Source organism: Lemur catta, chromosome 26, assembly GCF_020740605.2.
Source record: "Lemur catta isolate mLemCat1 chromosome 26, mLemCat1.pri, whole genome shotgun sequence".
NCBI lineage: Eukaryota > Metazoa > Chordata > Mammalia > Primates > Lemuridae > Lemur > Lemur catta.
Genome location: NC_059153.1, coordinates 8,105,702 through 8,127,818, shown reverse-complemented (window position 1 = coordinate 8,127,818; position 22,117 = coordinate 8,105,702). Strand labels below are relative to the sequence as shown.

General features: G+C 40.3%; 1 protein-coding gene and 1 non-coding gene across 2 annotated transcripts; both read right to left on the bottom strand.

Moving 5' to 3' along the window:
- Nucleotides 1-234: 234 nt before the first annotated feature.
- On the bottom strand, nucleotides 235-20,791 carry LOC123627681 (ankyrin repeat domain-containing protein 26-like). Its single transcript, XM_045537364.1, has 5 exons — nucleotides 20,768-20,791; nucleotides 8,045-8,120; nucleotides 3,889-3,949; nucleotides 3,608-3,801; nucleotides 235-523 (listed from the first exon to the last, which is right to left on the bottom strand). Exons 3-5 carry the CDS (start codon nucleotides 3,917-3,919, stop codon nucleotides 455-457), a joined length of 294 nt encoding a protein of 97 aa, XP_045393320.1. The 5' UTR covers nucleotides 3,920-3,949; nucleotides 8,045-8,120; nucleotides 20,768-20,791; the 3' UTR covers nucleotides 235-454.
- On the bottom strand, nucleotides 17,393-17,499 carry LOC123627774. Its single transcript, XR_006731484.1, has one exon. It is a non-coding gene; the product is annotated as a U6 spliceosomal RNA (small nuclear RNA).
- Nucleotides 20,792-22,117: the final 1,326 nt, after the last annotated feature.

The window sequence follows — 22,117 nt, the reverse complement described above, 5'->3', positions numbered from 1 at the left end:
ATTTTAACAGCATAACAACAACAACTAAACACAGTACCTCCGAATCCGAATCCGCAGGTGACGATGCTTCCTCTTCCTTTGGTCCACATGTTAACAAGGACATCTTAGCTATAAAATGTCATTCACAGAGTCATTTATTAGAATATGTCTGACTGCACATTTCAAATACATATACAAGTCTACTGCCATTCATTTTTATTTAGATGAAATAAAAGTAATAGCAAAAAATTATTTCAGAATTGATGCAGATTAAAAGAACAAAAGGTAGGCCATATGAAGGAAAACAGGAAAAGAAAAATAATTACAGGAAACGGTTGTTACATTTGAAACGACATATGTTAACTGGTGCCTTTATAACAGTATTTACACATGGAAAAATCTCAGAGATATTCACTGATTTACCGCTTCTGCTACTTTCACGTGTTACAGTAAAAGTGACATTATTTTTTTGCTCTCATGGAGCATTTTCAGTAATACTCATACCATTTTCCTCTCTGAAACCTGCTGGCTTTGTTGTCTCCTCCTGTGAAAAAAAAAAAAAAAAACAGAAATGCACTTCAGAACACATTGTATTTATTCTCTCACTCACCCACTCACTCAGTCAGATAACACACAGTCACTGTGTCTGCCAAATCATGGGCAATATTATGGGACAAAGCGGAACATATAAACAGAAGGCAGATTCTGCCTGATATTCAAGCGGGACTTGAGATGTATGGAAGCCAATAAGAAGACAAATGGGTAAGTCACTAAGTCACCAGTTTGACAAACGGACTGAACAAAGTCTAGTGAGGGTACAAAGGGGAGAACAGTCCATTCTAACTGGGAAACTCCAGCAATGCTACAAAGAGAGGAATGGATTTTGAAAGGCACAAAAAATACAGACCGAAGGTGTGAAGAATTTCTTGACATGTGGGATCAGCACAAGGATAAGGAAGCAACCAGGCAAATAGGGGAAGCAAAATAATGTGGTAAAACTGCAAAACAGCTATAGGAAGCGGGATGGAGAGGGAAAATGGGAGAATCAGTCTGAACCACAGCAGTCACGTGCCATCCTAGAACATCAACTGTTCCCTTCATGGAAGGAGGATCCCCTCAATGAGGAGGTGACTTACATCTTCACAAATATATTTTAGAAAGGTCACCCAGGCAGCAATGGAAAACTAAATGAACTTACCAAGCAGGGGTGGGGGTGGAGGGAATCCAGAAAACAGTCTTCCAACATCATAAGTCAGAGAGTGAGTAAGCGTAATGAAATAGGAAAAATGGTGAGCAGGTAGAAGATACAGAACTTGGTGAATGACAGAATTGGCGACTCGGGGGAGGACTGGAGAGCTGGACTGTTCCTGCTTGAGTCTTTCACTGCTATTTATTCGGGGTTGTTTACTTGGGTCAAGAAGCCAGATGTCGGAGTATGTTACGGACAGTCAGGGAGACTCAGACAAGGGTCAAGGACAGCTTCACCTGGCAATGCGTCAAAGCTGAGGCACCCAGTGGACGTGATGCACAACACAGAGCTGGGTAAACACACTGGGCGTAGGAATCGGTAAGCTTACTCGGGAAAATTATTTGGAGTTATGAAGGTAAATATTTGAAAACCATACAAAAGTGGTAGAATTCAATAAGGCAAACATAGAAAGAACTCGGAAATTCTGGAAATGAAAATGAGAGTAGGGAAATATAATATGGAATGCAACGTTTTCAAATACATTACCCCAAATCTGTCAAGGATATAAAATATACTTTCCTTTATATATGCAAATATTTACTTCCAGAAAATTGCCGGGATATGCATGTTTAAATGAAATGAAATGGTTGAATTCTAAAGCACTGATTCAAAATGCCAATTCAATAGGATTCCTATGTAAAAATTAATCTTAAAAGTTTTAATCTGTTAGAGACCTCCTTCTCCATTTGTTTGATTACAGAATTAGGAGGCATGTTTAAATACTACTATAATTTAAGAAGGAAATGTAAAGCCCCATGTTGGATGTGACATGGTTTTTCTTCTGCCCCGGTAAAGGACATAGTAATAGCTCTAATTTCCTCTTTATGCCACATAGGATATTAGTTAAAAATCAGAGAGAGCATCTAGCATGAAGAAAATAAAGCCATGATTATTCAAGTTGAAGATAAAAAATCCAAAAACGTCTATGATTGTGAAGGAGGACCCAATATTCCTAGGAAGACAGAAGAAACAGACTCAAATGTCAGGTGTAAAGGATTCCTGAGTTTAAGAGATGAATTCATCTCTGTGCCAGGTCAAAAATCTATAAATACTAAAGTTCATAAAGCTTCCTGTGAATAATATAAAGGGTCCCGTTTTGGGGAGATATTTTTAAAAGAAAAAAACCATCGTCTAGAGATGATTTTGTATTCTCCATTGGAAATCATTCCTTCATTGTTTCTATAAGTAGTTTATGTGAGAGAAGAGTTACAAATTATGTTTAAGTTCATGGCATGTGTATATACAGGTGCCCTTTACATACAGATAGTATTAGCATAAGATCAATGAGAATAACTGCAGAAATAAATAATTGCTGCATTTATTTCTCTAAGAGGGCTGTGGCTCAAAATTTCTTTTCTCTTAGCATCAATAAAAATTCAGAACCTCCCTTATATAATCTGAGATTATAATTTTAATTAATCAAAAGATCAAATAAAAGGTTTATTTATTTCTTTCTCCTTATTCTCTAAAAGATCTAAAACAGTCACCAGGGTTGTATCAAACAGTAAAATATATTACTTAGGCAAGTTATGGATAGAGAAAACACTAAGTTAGCAACCTTAAGGAAGGAACAAGAGTCTAAACTAAATAATTCATTAAAAAATCTGACAAGCCCCAAGATAGATATCTCTTGGCATTATCTACGACATAGGTTTTACTAGATTCAGATTAAGACATCACTTTACTAAATTTAACAGAAATGAAGAATAAATTCTTTTATTTCTAAGTCATTTTTAACTGCTGCATACTTGGTGCACATATATGGGGCCTACATGTGATAATTTGACCCTTCATATTAATAGAATCATACAGGGTAATTGGGATATCCATCACCTTAATCATTTTCAAATTGTCTTTCATTTCTTCACTGAAATCAGGTACATGTCATTCTGAAGAATCTGAGCATCTTTTGTGCTGATTGTCTTTTCTCAATTTGCATTTAAAAGAATTTCCATCGGATTTTACATATGGAGAGTTCCTGCTCTCATTGAACTCCACTATTGCTGTGGTGCTTTTATAATAATCTCTCACTTTGACTCTCTCATTCAACCCTTGTATTTATCTTGCCCTTCTCTCATGAATTCCTCCCCCTCATCCCTTTCTCATCTACATGTCTGTTGAGCAGTCCTTTTGGGTTGCTTTCTAATTCTCTGCTCACACAATGGCAACTCAAAGAATTCTTCACTCCCAACCAAACTTTAGAAATCTCAATCCTATACATCTCTCTCTCTTGTGATTACACTGCTTTCTATTATGATCTTGAGGACATACATTTCTACCATCCTTGTCAGCATGATGGAGATGGGGGGTGGTATGTGAAAAAAGCATGGGGAAAAGAAGGGGTTTTTGTTGTTGCTGTTGTTGCTTACATTAACTTACCTCTGTACCACCTGGCTTAGTTGAAGACTTGAAGGAAGCTTTCAGACCAGGGCCAGGTGGTTGCAGGAACGGATCATGAAAGCCCTGCACTTCGACTGATGCTGTGGGAAGGCTTGGAACCACATGTGGATGATTAAAAATGCTGTCTTCAAACATTGTTCCATCTTCTGTTCTCACAGTAAATTTGGCTTGTACTAAAATAAAAATAAAGAGTATATGAAAATATTTTTAATTAAATAACAAGAGATAACACAAAAATAGAAAATCTTCAAATAGCTTACCAATTTTCATGTGTTGCCGATAAGCAGTCATTTGCTTTATTACCCCTGGTGGCAGAACATTCTAGAAAAAAAAAACAACAGCTTTAAGAATAACGAGTATCAAAGCGGGTAAATTAAGAATAATATTCACCATTACCATATGATCTAACACAAAGGGCACAGATTTTGGAGTCACTCGGATGTAGACACAACCCTCGATTCTCTGATTTGTTCACCTACATCTTCTCATGGGGAGAGGATTATGAGAGCTCATACAGATATCCTCAAAATATCACTCTGCTTATCCCTAGTTCATTACTGTACAAACACTATGATATGCATTAGATTATTTTCATAACAAGAATAACCTAGGACAAAAATTTTCCCAGATAGTTTAGAGCATTTCTGAAAGAAGTCACATTAAGGAACTTACATTAATCACGTGTTATATTTTGACATATGTTCGCATGATTTATCTTTGTATTATCTTTGTATGAGTTATCTCTTGCCCAGCAATATATGGGACTTTAGCTTTTAGTAGTACCTTATGTAAAAGGGTTGACACTGCAAATAGTATAAGTCACTTCTATCATGTTCCTTAAAAAGCTAAAGGTAAATGATTGTACCCACTCAGGGCTTTGCAAGAAAGAGAGAAGCAAACAGGAATAAACCATGTCAGGTAATGACGGATGAAGGAAAGGCACACAAAGCTACTACATAGAAAGCTGTAACTAAATATGGAGACAGAGAAGGAATGAAGGGACAGACACTGAAGAAACATCTTTTGCAAGGAAAATGTACGTGGATGTAAAACCATTTCAAAAGGCGGGGGAGCATGGAGAAACACACAAACAAAAAAAAGAGACATTCCCACTCAGTTATGAACATAAACCAAGGAGGAAAAAGGAAAACATTCAGAACAATAAAATATATAACAGACTTCTGTTCATAGCATATCCATAATAGTAATGCCTAATATTTATTTCAGAGTTACTTTTTTTTTCTATTCTGTAGACTTTGATTTTATTGCTATGAGACATTCAAGTAGTTAAACTTGGTCATCTACCACTACCTAAAAGCAAACTTTATTACTACAAAGAGAAAAATATGGAAACAGATATGTTTCATTAATCTACTTGGAGGAAAAAAATGTGCAATCAGAATTCTAAAGATAAGGCATGAAAGACACTGGCTAGGGGGAGGGAGCGGTGCCCTTGCTCACCCAGTGCCCCAGTTGCTGCTGGTGGGGGGGGGGGAGAATGGTCTGCCCCGCCCCAATGTCCACAAGGTCCACGCTCCACAATCTTGTGACTGAGGAAGCACTCAGTGTTCACACAAGTACTGTGCAGCTTGTAATGAAAGATATCTCTAGAAGCCCCCAGTAGGAAAAGCATAGAGGGGATACAGGCAGAAGGGCTGACTAGACACACAGGGCACCAGATCTTGTGAGAAAGAACGGAAAGTTTCAGATGACAAGGCACAGCCCAGGTGCCATTCTGAGGAAAGAGTGCCAGAAGCCACCACAGATCCCACAGGAAAAAGTCTCAGGGCAGAAGAAGAAGGGGCAAGATTACAGCAGAGAGAGACCCCGGAGGAACTGGGAGCCCCATGGAAAGGGTAGGCGGGGAGGTTTGTTTTTCCTCCCCTCACACCTCTGGCAGTCTGCAGGCTCTGAATCTCTCAGACAGCTCCCCTCTGTTCTTGAGAACACAGCACCAGGCTGCCAGCACTGTGGAGGATGCTCTTCCTCACCATACACCCGAGCACATGCAGTGAGTGCCATACCACTTTCGTGAAAATCATGCCTCTTTGTCCTGTCTAGGGGGATTCAGCCCTTCAGTGTCTTATTTTTCTTTTCCGTTGTCCCCCCACAAATATTCTGCAACACACACTTACACAGCAACAGCCACAGTTGGCCAGTGAATCCTGGGTGAACTGTGTCATCCCAAATCTGGGACATTCCAGGCAGGCTGCCTAAGGGTCAGAGTACAGCATAGCATGCCAGAAGGGCTCCTCGGGACATACGGGACCAGAGGGCCAGGTCTCCTCCTTTTAGACTCTTCTCTTCCTCCTTCTCCTCCTATCCTCTCCTACCTACCGATGCTGACACAGCCATGGCCATTCCTGCTCAGGGTTGGCATGGGCACCCCAAGGGATGACTATGCTACGGCAATCAGGAGCAACTTCCTCCCCTTTGTCACTGTTCCCTCCATACCATGGATACCACAGATAGTGCACCTCACACCTCTCCCCCTATGAAACTGCAATGATCCAAGGGGTACTCTGACCGTGAGGGCCCTGCCTGCAGGACCTCCTAGTCCTGCCTTGGCTGGCTGCTCCAGCACAATGGGTGTTACTCTAAAGCACAAGGACATTAATCCTCCCTGAGTACTCCATGGGCAACTCAGGACCAAAACACCTCTCCCTGTCACAGTTTGGGGATTCAACTCATCAGATGGAAGGCCAGCTCTGCAGGCCTTTCCCATTCCCCCAGGATTCAATCACATCATTCGGGGCCATGGGGATGTGTGAACTGACCTTCAGAAGGGAGGAAGGCCACCTGGGCAGAAATGAAAGCAGAGTTCACTGTGGGTCTGAGCCACAGTGAACTTGCCAACTTGCCGAGTACCCCTCCCCTCACAAGATGGGCATGTTTTCTGTCAGGGCCAGGGTCCTGGGAAGGGAAGCTAGAAGCTTATAGCCTGCAGACGCATTACTGGTAAACTTATTTGCCTTGGACTGCTGCCAGGGACCAGATGCCAGAGGAGAGCTGTGGGACAAGGGAAGTGGCAGGAGAGTGAAACCCACTCCCATCTGCTGGACTGTGAATTCCTGACTTCTCCTCCCACAGGAGCAGACTTGTTGGCATGGTGGGAACACCCAGCCCCTAACTGGTGGCTATCTCCAGTGGTCTGAGACATGACCGTGTCCCCTGCTGAGACAGCATTTGTATCCACCTTTGTGGAGCCTCAACATGGCTCTCCCAAACGAACCCCACCCAATCTCACTTGCCTCTCCCTGACAGCTCTGGTGCAGCACAAGAAGGGGTCCCTTGGGGGATCTAGAACCCCCCCATTGCCTGGGACGACATGCTTTTCTCATGATTGACTGAGGCTAAAAACAGGCGCCAAAAAACCCACTACAGTGGACTCTCTCCAGCAAGCAACATGTACTGGCAGTGCGATCAACATGTACGGGTCAGCACAGCACTGACACATTGCATGGTACAGGATTTGGCAGACTTTTACCCACAGGCACCACCTACTGACTTCAAGATTAAACTGAATGTCCCAGTATAATTCATGCTGTTACATCTACAGGGTGGGGAAAGAGACAACGTAACAACAACCCTCCATCTCCCCATCTCAACAAGAGGCAGGGTTTGAGAAAGAGAATTCAAATTTCTAAATGTCCACAAATTCTTTTTTTTCTCAGTAGGGATACAGTCTCACCATGATGCCCAGATCGTCTTGAACTCCTGGGCTCAAGCAATCCTCTCACCAAAGCCTCCCAAGTGGCTGGGACAATAGGCTCACGTCACCATGCCTAGCTAAAGTTCTACTACTTCTAATATTATTTAAGTCTAAACAGAGCACTAAGGGTATAAATAGAGAAAAAGATCTCTCCTAAAAACTATATGATACCAAAATAACATGTGTCTAAGAGAAAAAAGAGGAACTTTATGCTATGTGCTGTACAGTTTTGGAAATAAAAGGCACCAGGGAGATTCCGTGATCACTGTAATAAGCAACTGGATGCATTAAAGATTAATTCAGACATAAGTATTATAACAGTCATGTCAGTATGACCTAAAAGTAACAGTAAGGACATGTATGCAAATTAACCTGGACCAAATTTCATATTTCCTCTACCATGGGAAAGCTTTACCTAATAAAATTTCCCTGTGACTCTGTATTTCCCGGATCATTCTTTTTTTAATCAGATCCACCCCCTGAACAGTATTTATCAATCCTCTCTTATTTACCAAAGTAAAAATTTAAAGTAAAAATTTAAAGAAAAAATTCAAGGGGTCCTATTATCAAATGGTGTTCTCTGAACAACTTTCTATTACCAAGATGAAACCATGATAGGTGGACCACTGCTAAATATTATGAGTTAACACTATAGAAAATTAGATACAGAGTGAAAAAATTAGTTCCTTGAGAGACTACTTTACCTTGGTATCAACATCGAGGTGTTCAGAAAATGAGTCAGTATCTGGTTTTCCATAAATATCCGGTTTGATGGAAATCCTTTACAGCAAAAATAAACAACAGAAATAAGCCAGGTCATTTCCTTAAAAGAAAAACATTGGCCATTTCTTACCTGGGCACCCACTCCCGAATAAAACACAAGAATCAGGCAAAAGGTCACCTACCACTATACTAAATGCCATTTCTTCATAGAGTTAGTGTTTAGTCTCTGATTTAAGAAAAATTTTACTTACCTGTTTTTCTCTCCGCCTCTCCCAAACTTGGAAATATTCAATGAAAACTTACTTCTAGTTCCTTAATGATTAGTGACAGCTAATACATTGACAGAGCCGGAGAATAATTTCTCTTAACTAATAGCCTATCCAGTTAATGGCGGACATAACTCGTGTTATCTGAACTGGAACAAACCTGATAACCTGAAACAAGGTAGAAAGATACCACCCCTTCTTCGTTATCTAGCTCTGGTTCTAAGACTAATCTGTATCACTCAAGATTGGCAGTCTTGGACTCTCACCATGGAAACCCTTTCTGAAGGCCCCATTGCATCCCTTTACCCACAAACAGCACAAGGAGTGACCGAAAACATTTGAAATGCCTGGAAGTTAAATGCACAAAACTCAAAGAACAAATGCATACACACTGATAATCGATATAGGGGGGAAAAAAAAACCAGTAAATGCATATGTTGTTATTAGGAATACTCTTCCGAGAAACAATAAAAACTTAAAAATTATAAAATCCAATTGTTTCCCCGATATACGTCCTATCTTATTGAGGTCCACATAAACTAGCAAGCCCTTAAAAACCTTCACAGGAACTCCGATACCCAAGCAGAGAGACTCCTGGAAAAACAGAATCCTGGAAGTTGTACTTCTATTTCCCATAGTATTGTCTAAACGTCTTCCTTCTTATGGGCTCCCACTTCCAGATCCCTCCCCTCTTCTGCAGGGCTCCATGGCAGTCTCCAACCTCTAAATATTCAGCCTAAGAAAGCACAGATTCCTGAAAGGATGGGCCCAAGTGACCAAGAGCAGGAGATCTCTATTTCCCTGCTCCTAGAAAACAAGTGAAAGGGACGCTCAGTCACACTCTCCTAGCAGAGACATGTTACAAACTACCCAACTGAAGCTCCATGAGGGATCTCCCAGCCATTCCCACCCCTGCCTTCCCTACATGTACATGGGAAGGACATCAGTGAATTGGGAAAAGAGGTGGCGGAGACACCGGACCTGGGACACACATCTGTCTTTCAGGAACCTCCAGACCCTAGGAATCGAGGGGCTCTCAGCCAGTCCTCTGTAACTTGAGGTGGAAGCAGATCATACCACATTCTGATCTGCTCTACAGATTCTTCCAAAATTCTTCAAACATCTTTCAATAGCAACCTCCAAATCTGTCAGTTCCTCCAATTAAACAAAAAAACAGCAAGCTCTTCAGGACTCCCTTTGAGTCCTCTATTTTAAGATACTCTTCTAGATAACTCCCGACTCCCTGTGTCCTTCATTCCTATGATTCATCTTTATCAAACTTCTCAGACACTCCAATATTCTGATTTCTTTTCTAAAATGCTCATTCCTGTACAACCCACTGTTGTTTCTCTTCAAACTTGGCGTTCCCCTGCTAATTCCCTTCATATCCACTAACACTGAGCTCATCAGCTAATTCCATTCTTATCCTTTTCCGTTGGCTTCACTAGACCCACACCCACCGTCTATTATTAAAACACTCACCTACAGGATGATAAACAAGGAAGAGTACTGGGCTTTCGATTAAGAAACCTGAGTTCACATCTCATTTCTAACACTCACTATCTCCAAATGAGTCACTTTAATCTCTTTGACTTTCAGGTTCTCCACCTGAGCAATTACTAGGGCAGGATGTTAAGTACAGGTGGAATTCCTAGAGAATACTTTGCTTGGTCTCTTAAGATTGCTTAAAATCCTGAAATTCTGTGTGCTTTGGATTTCCTCTATAGGAAAATGTGCAAGACTTAGCTGGCAGAATGGAAAGGAAAAAAAACACAACAAAAGAAATACCAAAAAAGGCAGAGAAGAAAGAAAACAAAATCAAGACAAGATTAGAGAAAAGTCACAGAGGAAGAAAAAAGATGCTAGGAAAAAAGAAAAATCTTCATGAACTAGGCATGTGCAGTAGCTGAGGATAGTCTTACTGTCTACTTACTGGGAAGTCAGTAAGTAGAAAGATCAATCAGAAAAATCCTCTAAATAGACGCTAACTGTAATTAACAAAACATGGCATACCTGTAGACATCCTTCACTTACAGGAAATTAACTCCTTCTAGGACTTGCTTGGTCTTGCTTATGTTAAACCTACGGTCCTGTGGCCACGGCAAAGTGAGATCTGCCCTCAAACTTTCGATGGTGAAAACAATGACCACTGCAATTGTTGAACATAGCAGGACAAGCTGTTGACTAACCAGCCTTCTAAGGAACACTTTTGAGGAGAGTTAACGTATAACTAAATCTGACTTTCTGCATCGATCTCAGCTGGACCAGTACCTGGATCCCAGTGCTGCACAGTTCTTTATCATATGCTCAGGGGAAGAAGTAGGGATTTGGGAGCCAGGCAGGTTTATTGTCAAATCATGGGTCAGCTACTTGTTCGCTATGGGATCATGGGACAATTAGTCAACTTCAGAACCACAGTAGCCTAATTCCTAAACAGGAATAGCACAAGTACTTTGCAAGTATTTGTGGAGATTATATGAGATGATCAATGTTAAGTACATGATATGGCATCTAGCTCATAGTAGAACACTCATCAAATATTAGTTTCTTTGCTTTGTATTCCCTTAGTGAACACATAATTTTTAAAAAATATGCAAGATCCTACCTGAACACGGGGTCCCCAGCAATCTCATCCACTGCTAAAGAAAAAAGTAAAATATATTTTAAATCAACCATATAAAATTATGGAACATTAAAAGCCTACGATAGCATGCTGGCCTATAATCCCAAGGTAATTAGGAGGCTGAAGTGAGCGTATTGCTTGAGGCTGACACTTTAACCCTGCAGTGCGCTATGATCACATACAATCATTGGATATGCTATAATACTGTACTGCTGATCACAAGCTCCTCTTATTCGTTTCTAAGATTTCTGTTCATTTCTTCTGAAACTAAAAACACTGTTCACCTACTAAAGGAGGCTCCTTAAAGAACAAGTCAAAAAGTGCATACAGTTGCATCCGAAGCATAGGAAGAGTTATACACTGCTCCAAGACAGATGGCTGTGACCATTAAGGACCACTTGGACCTCCAAGTTATTTCGAGGGTAATGGGGGTTTATCATACAGACAGATAGATAGACAGATATAGATATAGATATAGATATAGATAGATGGTTAAAAGTGTTGTGATCCAAGCCACCAAGTATTCTAGTTAAATCACAGATTACCAACTTCCGAACAAATATAATACCAGAAAAGCATTTCACATGAAAACTATGCCAGATAGAACACACAGTATTTGACAACCCAGAAGACACCTAAAATCTTGGCAGCCCACCATCAGTGACACTGTCATTGTGGTACAGCCATTTGCCGTTAGAATCTAAGAGAATACCAGATACACTTTAGGACAAGTAGCCAACTGTCTTCAAAGGAAATAATAAACACTCGTAAGACATACATATGTTAGTAATATGTTCTCACACTATTTTCTCGTTGGAGATGAAATTAAAAAGAAAGCAGGAAAAGCAGAGATATCAGAAGAAGGCAAATGGAAAGAGAACTGCACTAATGAAGACATTCAGGTACTGACTTTTCTACTGAAGTCACCAGAATTCCCCAAGTACTGAGAACCAGTATATTCAGCATATCCCCTTACAGTTGCCTCCATATATTCTTTCAGTTTTCTGCAGTAAAGTATTTAAACGATGTCAGTTTCTCCAACTTGCAGGTCTGTAATCCATTGCTGACCAAAATTTGAAACCCAGTCCCAAAATGGCTGTGTTACGATTCCACGTCAGAGGGAGGGTATGTGTGTTCCACAGTGGCTTCCAGTGTTGCTGCCAGGTTTTGTTTCAGAATGCGTGCACAAGAGCTCATCAAGGCCGTGGGTATAAAGCAAGCATTTCCACAACAAGCAGATAAGAGAGACACCACTTCCCCTTACAGGTGATCTTCAGGTTTTAACAATTTTGGAGTAATATTGGCACATTGGACTCACCAGTCTAGACAATTTTCCTGACCCTATGTGGATACCTGCTACAGTTACAAAACTTTTAGGTAGCATCTTAAAGATGTGTCCTTCCACATCTGGACACCAGAAGTACGAGTCACATACAAAGTAGACCTTACAATTTTAAAATTATTGTTTTGAAAAGGGAACCACCACACATGAGAAAGTTCACTCCAACTCGCTTTAGTAATCTTACTTGCCAGAATTTATAGTCTCCTACTTGAAATTCTCATGTATTAAAAAATCTTTACAACATAACTTGCTCTTGATTCCTCTCTGACATTTCTCTACCCACTGCTCAGTCTTCTTTGCTGACTCCTTTTCCTTTCGGAAACGTGGATGCGCCAAGGGTTTTGGCACTGGCCGCCTTCTCATTCTACATCTTCCCTATCAAGGAGAAGCTCATTCAGATCTATGACTTTGGTAATTACAGTAACAGTATTCCAAGTCTGTGACTCCAACCTCAGGGTCCCATCTCCTGGTAGAAATGCCTATCATCCAATTACCAACTGAAAATATCCCACATGAATATCCTGTTAAACTCAACATGGATAGAAAACAGTTAATCTTCCCTGCTGACCTGCTGCTCTTCTCTATACACCTGACAGTTTGCTACTCTTTCCTCGTGTCCAATTTAAACGTGACTGCATAACCTGGAAACCTGTGAGTCAGACAGCTGAGATTTCTCTCTGCCCTTAAATTTGAACATTCAGTAACCACTAAATCATATGAACTGTCTTTCTCTTCTAACTCCTCTTTACATGTCTACCACCAAGGTTTTATTTCAAGATTCAGCATGGACTCTTAACTTCTGGCTCTCACAGGGGGAAAAAACCCACCAACTATTATCATTACTTCTTAAATTTAAAAAAAAAATAAGTAAAAAAAGGAAAAGGCAAGAAAAAGAACAACGTCTTAAAATGAATAAACTGACCTTCCTAACTATTTCCTTCGCTGTGGATGGATAACCACTAGATTGCTACTAATCCAAGCTTTGTGTGACAAGGAAACTACAGCTTTGACTATTGTAAAAGCTTCCTTCTCTTGTCCTCCAGTCTCATTAGATGGTAACCTTCCATCTACCTTCTACATGGGGGGGTCAGCAAACTACAGGCCACAGGCCACATCTACCCTGCCACACGGTTATTTAAACCAAGTTTCGTCGGAGCACAGTCATGTCTATTTGCTTACCTCTTATCTATGACTGCTTTCATACTACAATGGCAGGGTTGAATAGATATGACTGAGACCACCTGGCCTAAAAGGTATACTACCTCAACCCTTTACAGAAAAAGCTTGACCATCCCTGCTTTACACCATAACCACAATGCCCTCATACTCAATTCTAATCCTGTGACTCCCAGGAAAATGGAACTGCTGGAAAACCTTGCAAATCTGACCCATGAGTCTCAGCTTTTGCACTTGCTGTTCTTGGACCTCATGTGCAATCCTGCTAGGTGTTCCTTCTGCCAAGCACCATCTTTCTGCCTCTTTACCTGGCAAACTTCTACTCACTCTGCCTTGCTTACCTTCAATCCTAGTCAATGTCTAAAGAATTAATTCTGCATGATAGACTTAAAGTGTCTGGCACACATTTAACACGATAAGCACAAGGTAAATGATGATTATATTAATAAGCTCCCAGAGGGCATCTGGCACCCAGTAACCACTGAATAAAGTAGTAAATAATATAAGTAACAATAAAAATAAGTTCCTGACTGTATTTGTAAAATGTACGTGTTTAGTTACATCGGAACAATACTTATCACCCAAAAGACATTTCATAGCTATTTGTGAGGTGGGCAAGTGAATACGATGAATAAAAATGGTTTGACAGTCCCGTTGAAGAAACACAGAAGTTAAACAGGAACAGGTCTAGCTTATCACAAGCACCTCAAAGACAAAAACTATGCCTACTCGACCTTTGTCTCCTACTACTTACAATACCTAAATTTTGGAATTTCTTTGATGAATATATACTACATTAAAGGTGCCCTCATATACCTCAGATTGTACAAGGATGTAGGTGTCCCACCTAGGTAGCACAGTAGCATTTTTGTTATTGTGAAATACTTCTCTACTTTTATTATTATTGGTTTAGCCCACGGTTGGGCTACTGGAATATTTCTTAGGAAAATCGTTTGGCTAAGGGACACAAAGTCACTGTTATCATGACAATTATCCAGCAGATAGGAGAACACATCTCGTTCTAGTGAAGTAAATACATATCATTTGGTTTTAACCTATGGGGAATGAATTCAATAATAGTGAGACCTTGTTGGTATACGGATTTCTAACATAATCTGTACTTCTCAACAAAGAATTGCTTTTCTGACATCTTCATTCAACAGGTATCTTTATAAAATAATCCACTGGCTTGGTATGGTGGCCCATGATGCTTGTAATCCTAGCACTATAGGAGGCTGAGGCAGGAGGATCCTTGAGGGCAAGAGTTCCAGACCAGTCTGAGCAAGAGTCAGACCCCATCTCTACTAAAAATAGAAAAAATTAGCCAGCAAACTAAAAATAGAATGAAAAAAGTAGTTGGGTGCGGTGGCAAGCACCTGGAGTCCCAGCTACTCAGGAGGCTGAGGCAGGAAGATCGCTTGAGGCCAGCAGTTTGAGATTGCTGTGAGCTAGGCTGATGCCATGGCACTCTAGCCTGGGAAACAAGGTGAGTCTCTCTCTCTCTCTCTCAAAAAATGAAAGAAACCATCTCTGCAAAAAAAATTTAAAAATAAGCTGGGCTTGGTGCCATGCACCTGTAGGTCCAGCTACTCGGGAGGCTGAGGCAGGAGGATCATTTGAGCCCTGGAGTCTGAGGTTACAGTGAGCTATGATGATCCTACTGCACTGACTGCACTCTAGGCCCTGCACTCTAGCCTGGGCAACAGAGTGAGTGAGACCTTGTCTCCAAAAATAAATAAATAAAATAATATTCTCCTATTAGTTATTGCTGCACACTGGCCACAATTTGCAGTTAATATTGTCATTTGTTCATGCTATCACAAAGGTATTTTTGAGTTCTCGGTTTTAAAAATAGTTACTTTTCTGTGACACAAATCACTATGTAATACAAATACATAGTCTCCCTTTGACAACAGGTGTTTGAACTGCAGGGGTCCACTTAGATGCAGATTTTCTTCTGCTCTGTCACCCAGACACAGCTGGACCAACCTCTCCTATTCCCCCTCCTCTTTATCAGCCTAGTCAATGTGAAGATAAAGAGGATAAAGACCTTTATGATGATCCACTTCCAGTTCATGAATAGGAAATGTATTTTTTCTTCCTTATGATTTTCTTCATAACAGTGGCTTTTCACTAGCTTACCTAATTGTGAGAATACAATATAGAACACATATGACATACAACCTATGTGTTAATTGACTATTTATGTTATCACAAGGCTTCCAGTCCACAGTAGGCTGTAAGTAAAGTTTTGCAAAGTAAAATGTTATACACAGATTTTCGGATGAAAGGGGATTGACGTCCCTAAAGCTCCCATGGTTCAAGGTCAACTGTAACTACCATTCACTAAATGCAAACCATTTATTATAAAAATTAAATAGAAGATGCATTTTTATACCAAGTGCAATTCATTATAATGTGACTGGAAACGGAATATACTAACTTAAAAATCTTCTTTCTTATTTAGCCAAAAATATCAAACAGCATTTTAGGGACCAAAATTAAATAAATGATTTCTTTCCAGACAATATTGTTTGAGATAATAAATGACGTACGCCTAACTTAAAGTAACTCCGCATTCCAGACTACTAAAAAACATTCAAGAAGAAATATGCATGCAGTTTACACATTGACCTTTTAAACTCCTCCTTTATACTCAAAACTTCACTATTCCTACTTATGTATCTATTGTACGCCCACCAAAGAGGCAGTCACTGTCAGAAGGCTTACCTGGATTGCTAATTTGAGAAGGATTTTCCAGAATCTTTTCTTCTTTATCTTCTGAAATTTCTTGGGGAATTCTATTTCTAAAAATGTAATAAATAAAATTACTATTTTAATACTGACATGAAAATCATTTACCAAATAAATTAAATTCTGAAGAGTATTTCAGACAGTATCAGAGCTATTATAATAACAGATCTTTAATTATCCCATATACCTCAAGTTTGTAAGCTCAACAAACTCCTTATTAAGCTTCTAGTTAAAGAAGAAAAGAAAGGCGAAGTACTCATGAAGGGAGTATAGAGCAGTGAATTAACCAGAGGTCCCTTGACATGATGCAATGTGTCCTGAACTCAGAAGAAGTCCTAGCTCTCTGTAAGCAACAGCTATTTGTCCTTGGACAAGTTGCTTCTCTCAGGCTCATTGCCTTCTAAAAATAAGGATGTTACTGCCTTAGTTCACTGGGTTCTAAAACAACATTTAATGAGAGAACAGTTTTACAAGGCTCAGAAAGATAGGGAATCAATGGAATAATTTGTCCTGGAACTTTATGGTTGAAATGATTTTGGAATCCCAAACAAAACACATTTGTAGATTTCCATAGGTACTAATACTCAAATGATACAGTTTTCAAAAATGTTACTAAGCCCCACCCTTGTTTATTACTTGTTCTACTGTTTGTGGCTTGCAATTCAGGGAATCTCATCGGTTTCTTAATTTTAACAAAATTTATTATAAATATTACTTCAGTAAATGGGATAACATAATTGTCCACTGTTACTGAGCTACTTAATCACAGCAAGGGCAGAAAATTAATGGATGTCATAACCTAACTTGGACTACTACTGTTCCTCCTCTACCTGCTCAAACTCTGAATCAGCAGATCTTTGCTAGAATGATGCTTAATCTCCATGCCCGTCTCCAACTGACGTGGCAGGCAAAACCCTATTTTTATTTAAGTTGAACAAAGGCAATGCAAGTTAACATTTTCTCATTTCTAACTACCAACAACATATTTGCACACAACATTCCACACTACTGAGCTCCATTGACATTTCATAGATCATATTATGGGCCTATCTCTGTACTGAAAGTCCCAACACAATTTTAATATTGGGTGTCACCTGTTTTTGCCTTGACACACACTGTTACCTTGGAGCTAGTCAGCAAATGGGCCAATGATGTTTCAGGGACTGGATAAAAAACGGAATGCTTCACCGATGTTCATGTCTACCTTGGGCAGGGACCATGCTAATCTTCTCTGCAGGGTTCCAATTTTAGTGTATATGCTGCCGGAGCAAACACAAAGCCCTACTTTTCTTTGTGGATACTGATGACTCATGGATGAAGCTTGGCTCTGTTAAATTCAACTATTCTACTTTAGATTCAGAGAATTCTGTTGAATGGCTTTCTTGCTAGGAAGAATCTGAAAATAATTTTAGAACATGACACACACACGCAAGTGCCTTGGGAGGTTTTCATTGCTAACAGTAAACAGGTCACTTGCCAGGCCAACTGTGAGTTGGTGACCACTACTCTGGGGAAGGACAATATGGGAACGTCTGCTACCTAAGAAAAGGTGCTACACGGGATAGAAAGGGCCCTCAGGATACAGATGTGGTAGCAAAGAAGTAAGGAAATTCTCATCTCTTCCTGTAACATTATTTGAACCTCTCTGAACTTTAGAACAATCCCAACTACTACTTGCTGTAGAAAAGACAGACAAAGGCCTCAAAGGGTAACTGACCATTACCTTTGAGACCTTGCTCAAAGGTCTAGGCTAAGTCTAGGCTAACATGAGTACTCCACAGACAGTTCTGAGTGTGAGGGAAAGGTCAACTTGCTCACTATGTGTGTGGCTAAAGCTATGAGGCCCGACTGCCAGAGCAGAGTACTGGTGTTTTGGGAATGATGGCTGAGCAATTAAGCATTTGAATGTGATCTAAAAAAAAATAACTTTGAAATCTAAGTACGTATCACCATGAGGACTGCGGGATCTGGGTCAGTGAGGGCACCCTGGTAGCAAAGGTCAATCCTTCCCAGACTGCAGGACCAGTCTCAATAGCAACAAGGCAGCACCAGAACTGACAGAATGATTGAAAGGTCCTTTAATTCCCTTCCCTTTTTTAGATTTTACCAAATTGTTTAGGGACATGGTCTCACTCTGTCACCCAAGGTGGGATGCAGTGGCACAATCATAGCTTACTGGTGCTTCAAACTCCTGGGATTAAGTGATCCTCCTGCCTCAGCCCCTTGACTACCTAGGAATACAGGCAGGCACCACCACCCAATGCCTATTTTTTCTTTTTTTTTAAGAGATGGGGTCTACCTATGCCGCCCAGGCTGTTCTTGAACACCTAGCCTCAAGTAATCATCCTGGCTAACCCTCCCAAAGTGCTGGGATTATAGGCGTGAGCCTTCACACCTAGTTTTCCCCTCCTCCTAACCTGTAATTAGAACTGTCTTCCTTGTACTTAGGGAACCCCTTCCTTTCTTGAAAAATTCAAGCAGGAGGGTAGAGGACATAATGCCCAAAGGATTCACAGGCACTCAGATACCCAAACAGAGAGACTCCTGGAAAAACAGAATCCTGGAATTTGTACTTCTATTTCCCATAGTATTGTCTAAACGTCTTCCTTCTTATGGGCTCCCACTTCCAGATCCCTCCCCTCTTCTGCAGGGCTCCATGGCAGTCTCCAACCTCTAAATATTCAGCCTAAGAAAGCACAGATTCCTGAAAGGATGGGCCCAAGTGACCAAGAGCAGGAGATCTCTATTTCCCTGCTCCTAGAAAACAAGTGAAAGGGACGCTCAGTCACACTCTCCTAGCAGAGACATGTTACAAACTACCCAACTGAAGCTCCATGAGGGATCTCCCAGCCATTCCCACTCCTGCCTTCCCTACATGTACATGGGAAGGACATCAGTGAATTGGGAAAAGAGGTGGCGGAGACACCGGACCTGGGACACACATCTGTCTTTCAGGAACCTCCAGACCCTAGGAATTGAGGGGCTCTCAGCCAGTCCTCTGTAACTTGAGGTGGAAGCAGATCATACCACATTCTGATCTGCTCTACAGATTCTTCCAAAATTCTTCAAACATCTTTCAATAGCAACCTCCAAATCTGTCAGTTCCTCCAATTAAACAAAAAAACAGCAAGCTCTTCAGGACTCCCTTTGAGTCCTCTATTTTAAGATACTCTTCTAGATAACTCCCGACTCCCTGTGTCCTTCATTCCTATGATTCATCTTTATCAAACTTCTCAGACACTCCAATATTCTGATTTCTTTTCTAAAACGCTCATTCCTGTACAACCCACTGTTGTTTCTCTTCAAATTTGGTGTTCCCCTGCTAATTCCATTCATATCCACTAACACTGAGCTCATCAGCTAATTCCATTCTTATCCTTTTCCGTTGGCTTCACTAGACCCACACCCACTGTCTATTATTAAAACACTCACCTACAGGATGATAAACAAGGAAGAGTCCTGGGCTTTCGATTAAGAAACCTGAGTTCTAACACTCACTATCTCCAAATGAGTCACTTTAATCTCTTTGACTTTCAGGTTCTCCACCTGAGCAATTACTAGGGCAGGATGTTAAGCACAGGTGGAATTCCTAGAGAATACTTTGCTTGGTCTCTTAAGATTGCTTAAAATCCTGAAATTCTGTGTGCTTTGGATTTCCTCTATAGGAAAATGTGCAAGACTTAGCTGGCAGAATGGAAAGGAAAAAAAACACAACAAAAGAAATACCAAAAAAGGCAGAGAAGAAAGAAAACAAAATCAAGACAAGATTAGGGAAAAGTCACAGAAGAAGAAAAAAGATGCTAGGAAAAACGAAAAATCTTCATGAACTAGGCATGTGCAGTAGCTGAGGATAGTCTTACTGTCTACTTACTGGGAAGTCAGTAAGTAGAAAGATCAATCAGAAAAATCCTCTAAATAGACGCTAACTGTAATTAACAAAACATGACATACCTGTAGACATCCTTCACTTACAGGAAATTAACTCCTTCTAGGACTTGCTTGGTCTTGCTTATGTTAAACCTATGGTCCTGTGGCCACGGCAAAGTGAGATCTGCCCTCAAACTTTTGATGGTGAAAACAATGACCACTGCAATTGTTGAACATATCAGGACAAGCTGTTGACTAACCAGGCTTCTAAGGAACACTTTTGAGGAGAGTTAACGAATAACTAAATCTGACTTTCTGCATCGATCTCAGTTGGACCTGTACCTGGATCCCAGTGCTGCACAGTTCTTTATCATATGCTCAGGGGAAGAAGTAGGGATTTGGGAGCCAGGCAGGTTTATTGTCAAATCATGGGTCAGCTACTTGTTCGCTATGGGATCATGGGACAATTAGTCAACTTCAGAACCACAGTAGCCTAATTCCTAAACAGGAATAGCACAAGTACTTTGCAAGTATTTGTGGAGATTATATGAGATGATCAATGTTAAGTACATGATATGGCATCTAGCTCATAGTAGAACACTCATCAAATATTAGTTTCTTTGCTTTGTATTCCCTTAGTGAACACATAATTTTTAAAAAATATGTAAGATCCTACCTGAACACGGGGTCTCCAGCAATCTCATCCACTACTAAAGAAAAAAGTAAAATATATTTTAAATCAACCATATAAAATTATGGAACATTAAAAGCCTACGATAGCATGCTGGCCTATAATCCCAAGGTAATTAGGAGGCTGAAGTGAGCGTATTGCTTAAGGCTGACACTTTAACCCTGCAGTGCGCTATGATCACATAAAATCATTGGATATGCTAAGATACTGTATTGCTGATCACAAGCTCCTCTTATTCGTTTCTAAGATTTCTGTTCATTTCTTCTGAAACTAAAAACACTGTTCACCTACTAAAGGAGGCTCTTGAAAGAACAAGTCAAAAAGTGCATACAGTTGCCTCCGAAGCATAGGAAGAGTTATGCACTGCTCCAAGACAGATGGTTGTGACCATTAAGGACCACTAGGACCTCCAAGTTATTTCGAGGGTAATGGGGGTTTATCATACAGACAGATAGATAGACAGATATAGATATAGATATAGATAGAAGGTTAAAAGTGTTGTGATCCAAGCCACCAAGTATTCTAGTTAAATCACAGATTAGCAACTTCTCAACAAATATAATACCAGGAAAGCATTTCACATGAAAACTATGCCAGATAGAACACATAGTATTTGACAACCCAGAAGACACCTAAAATCTTGGCAGCCCACCATCAGTGACGCTGTCATTGTGGTACAGACATTTGCCGTTAGAATCTAAGAGAATACCAGGTACACTTTAGGACAAGTAGCCAACTGTCTTCAAAGGAAATAATAAACACTTGTAAGACATACACATGTTAGTAATATGTTCTCACACTATTTTCTCGTTGGAGATGAAATTAAAAAGAAAGCAGGAAAAGCAGAGATATCAGAAGAAGGCAAATGGAAGGAGAACTGCACTAATGAAGACATTCAGGTACTGACTTTTCTACTGAAGTCCCCAGAATTCCCCAAGTACTGAGAACCAGTATATTCAGCATATCCCCTTACAGTTGCCTCCATATATTCTTTCAGTTTTCTGCAGTATAGTATTTAAACGATGTCAGTTTCTCCAACTTGCAGGTCTGTAATCCATTGCTGACCAAAATTTGAAACCCAGTCCCAAAATGGCTGTGTTATGATTCCACGTCAGAGGGAGGGTATGTGTGTTCCACAGTGGCTTCCAGTGTTGCTGCCAGGTTTTGTTTCAGAATGCGTGCACAAGAGCTCATCAAAGCCGTGAGTATAAAGCAAGCATTTCCACAACAAGCAGATAAGAGAGACACCACTTCCCCTTACAGGTGATCTTCAGGTTTTAACAATTTTGGAGTAATATTGGCACATTGGACTCACCAGTCTAGACAATTTTCCTG

Coding starts and splice junctions, on each gene's coding strand:
- LOC123627681 (XM_045537364.1), bottom strand. CDS start 3,919: ATGACTGCTTATCGGCAACACATGAAAATTG. Junction 3,802..3,888: donor TCGGCAACACATGAAAATTG/GTAAGCTATTTG, acceptor TTTTTATTTTAG/TACAAGCCAAATTTACTGTG. Junction 524..3,607: donor CTAAGCCAGGTGGTACAGAG/GTAAGTTAATGT, acceptor TTTTTTTCACAG/GAGGAGACAACAAAGCCAGC.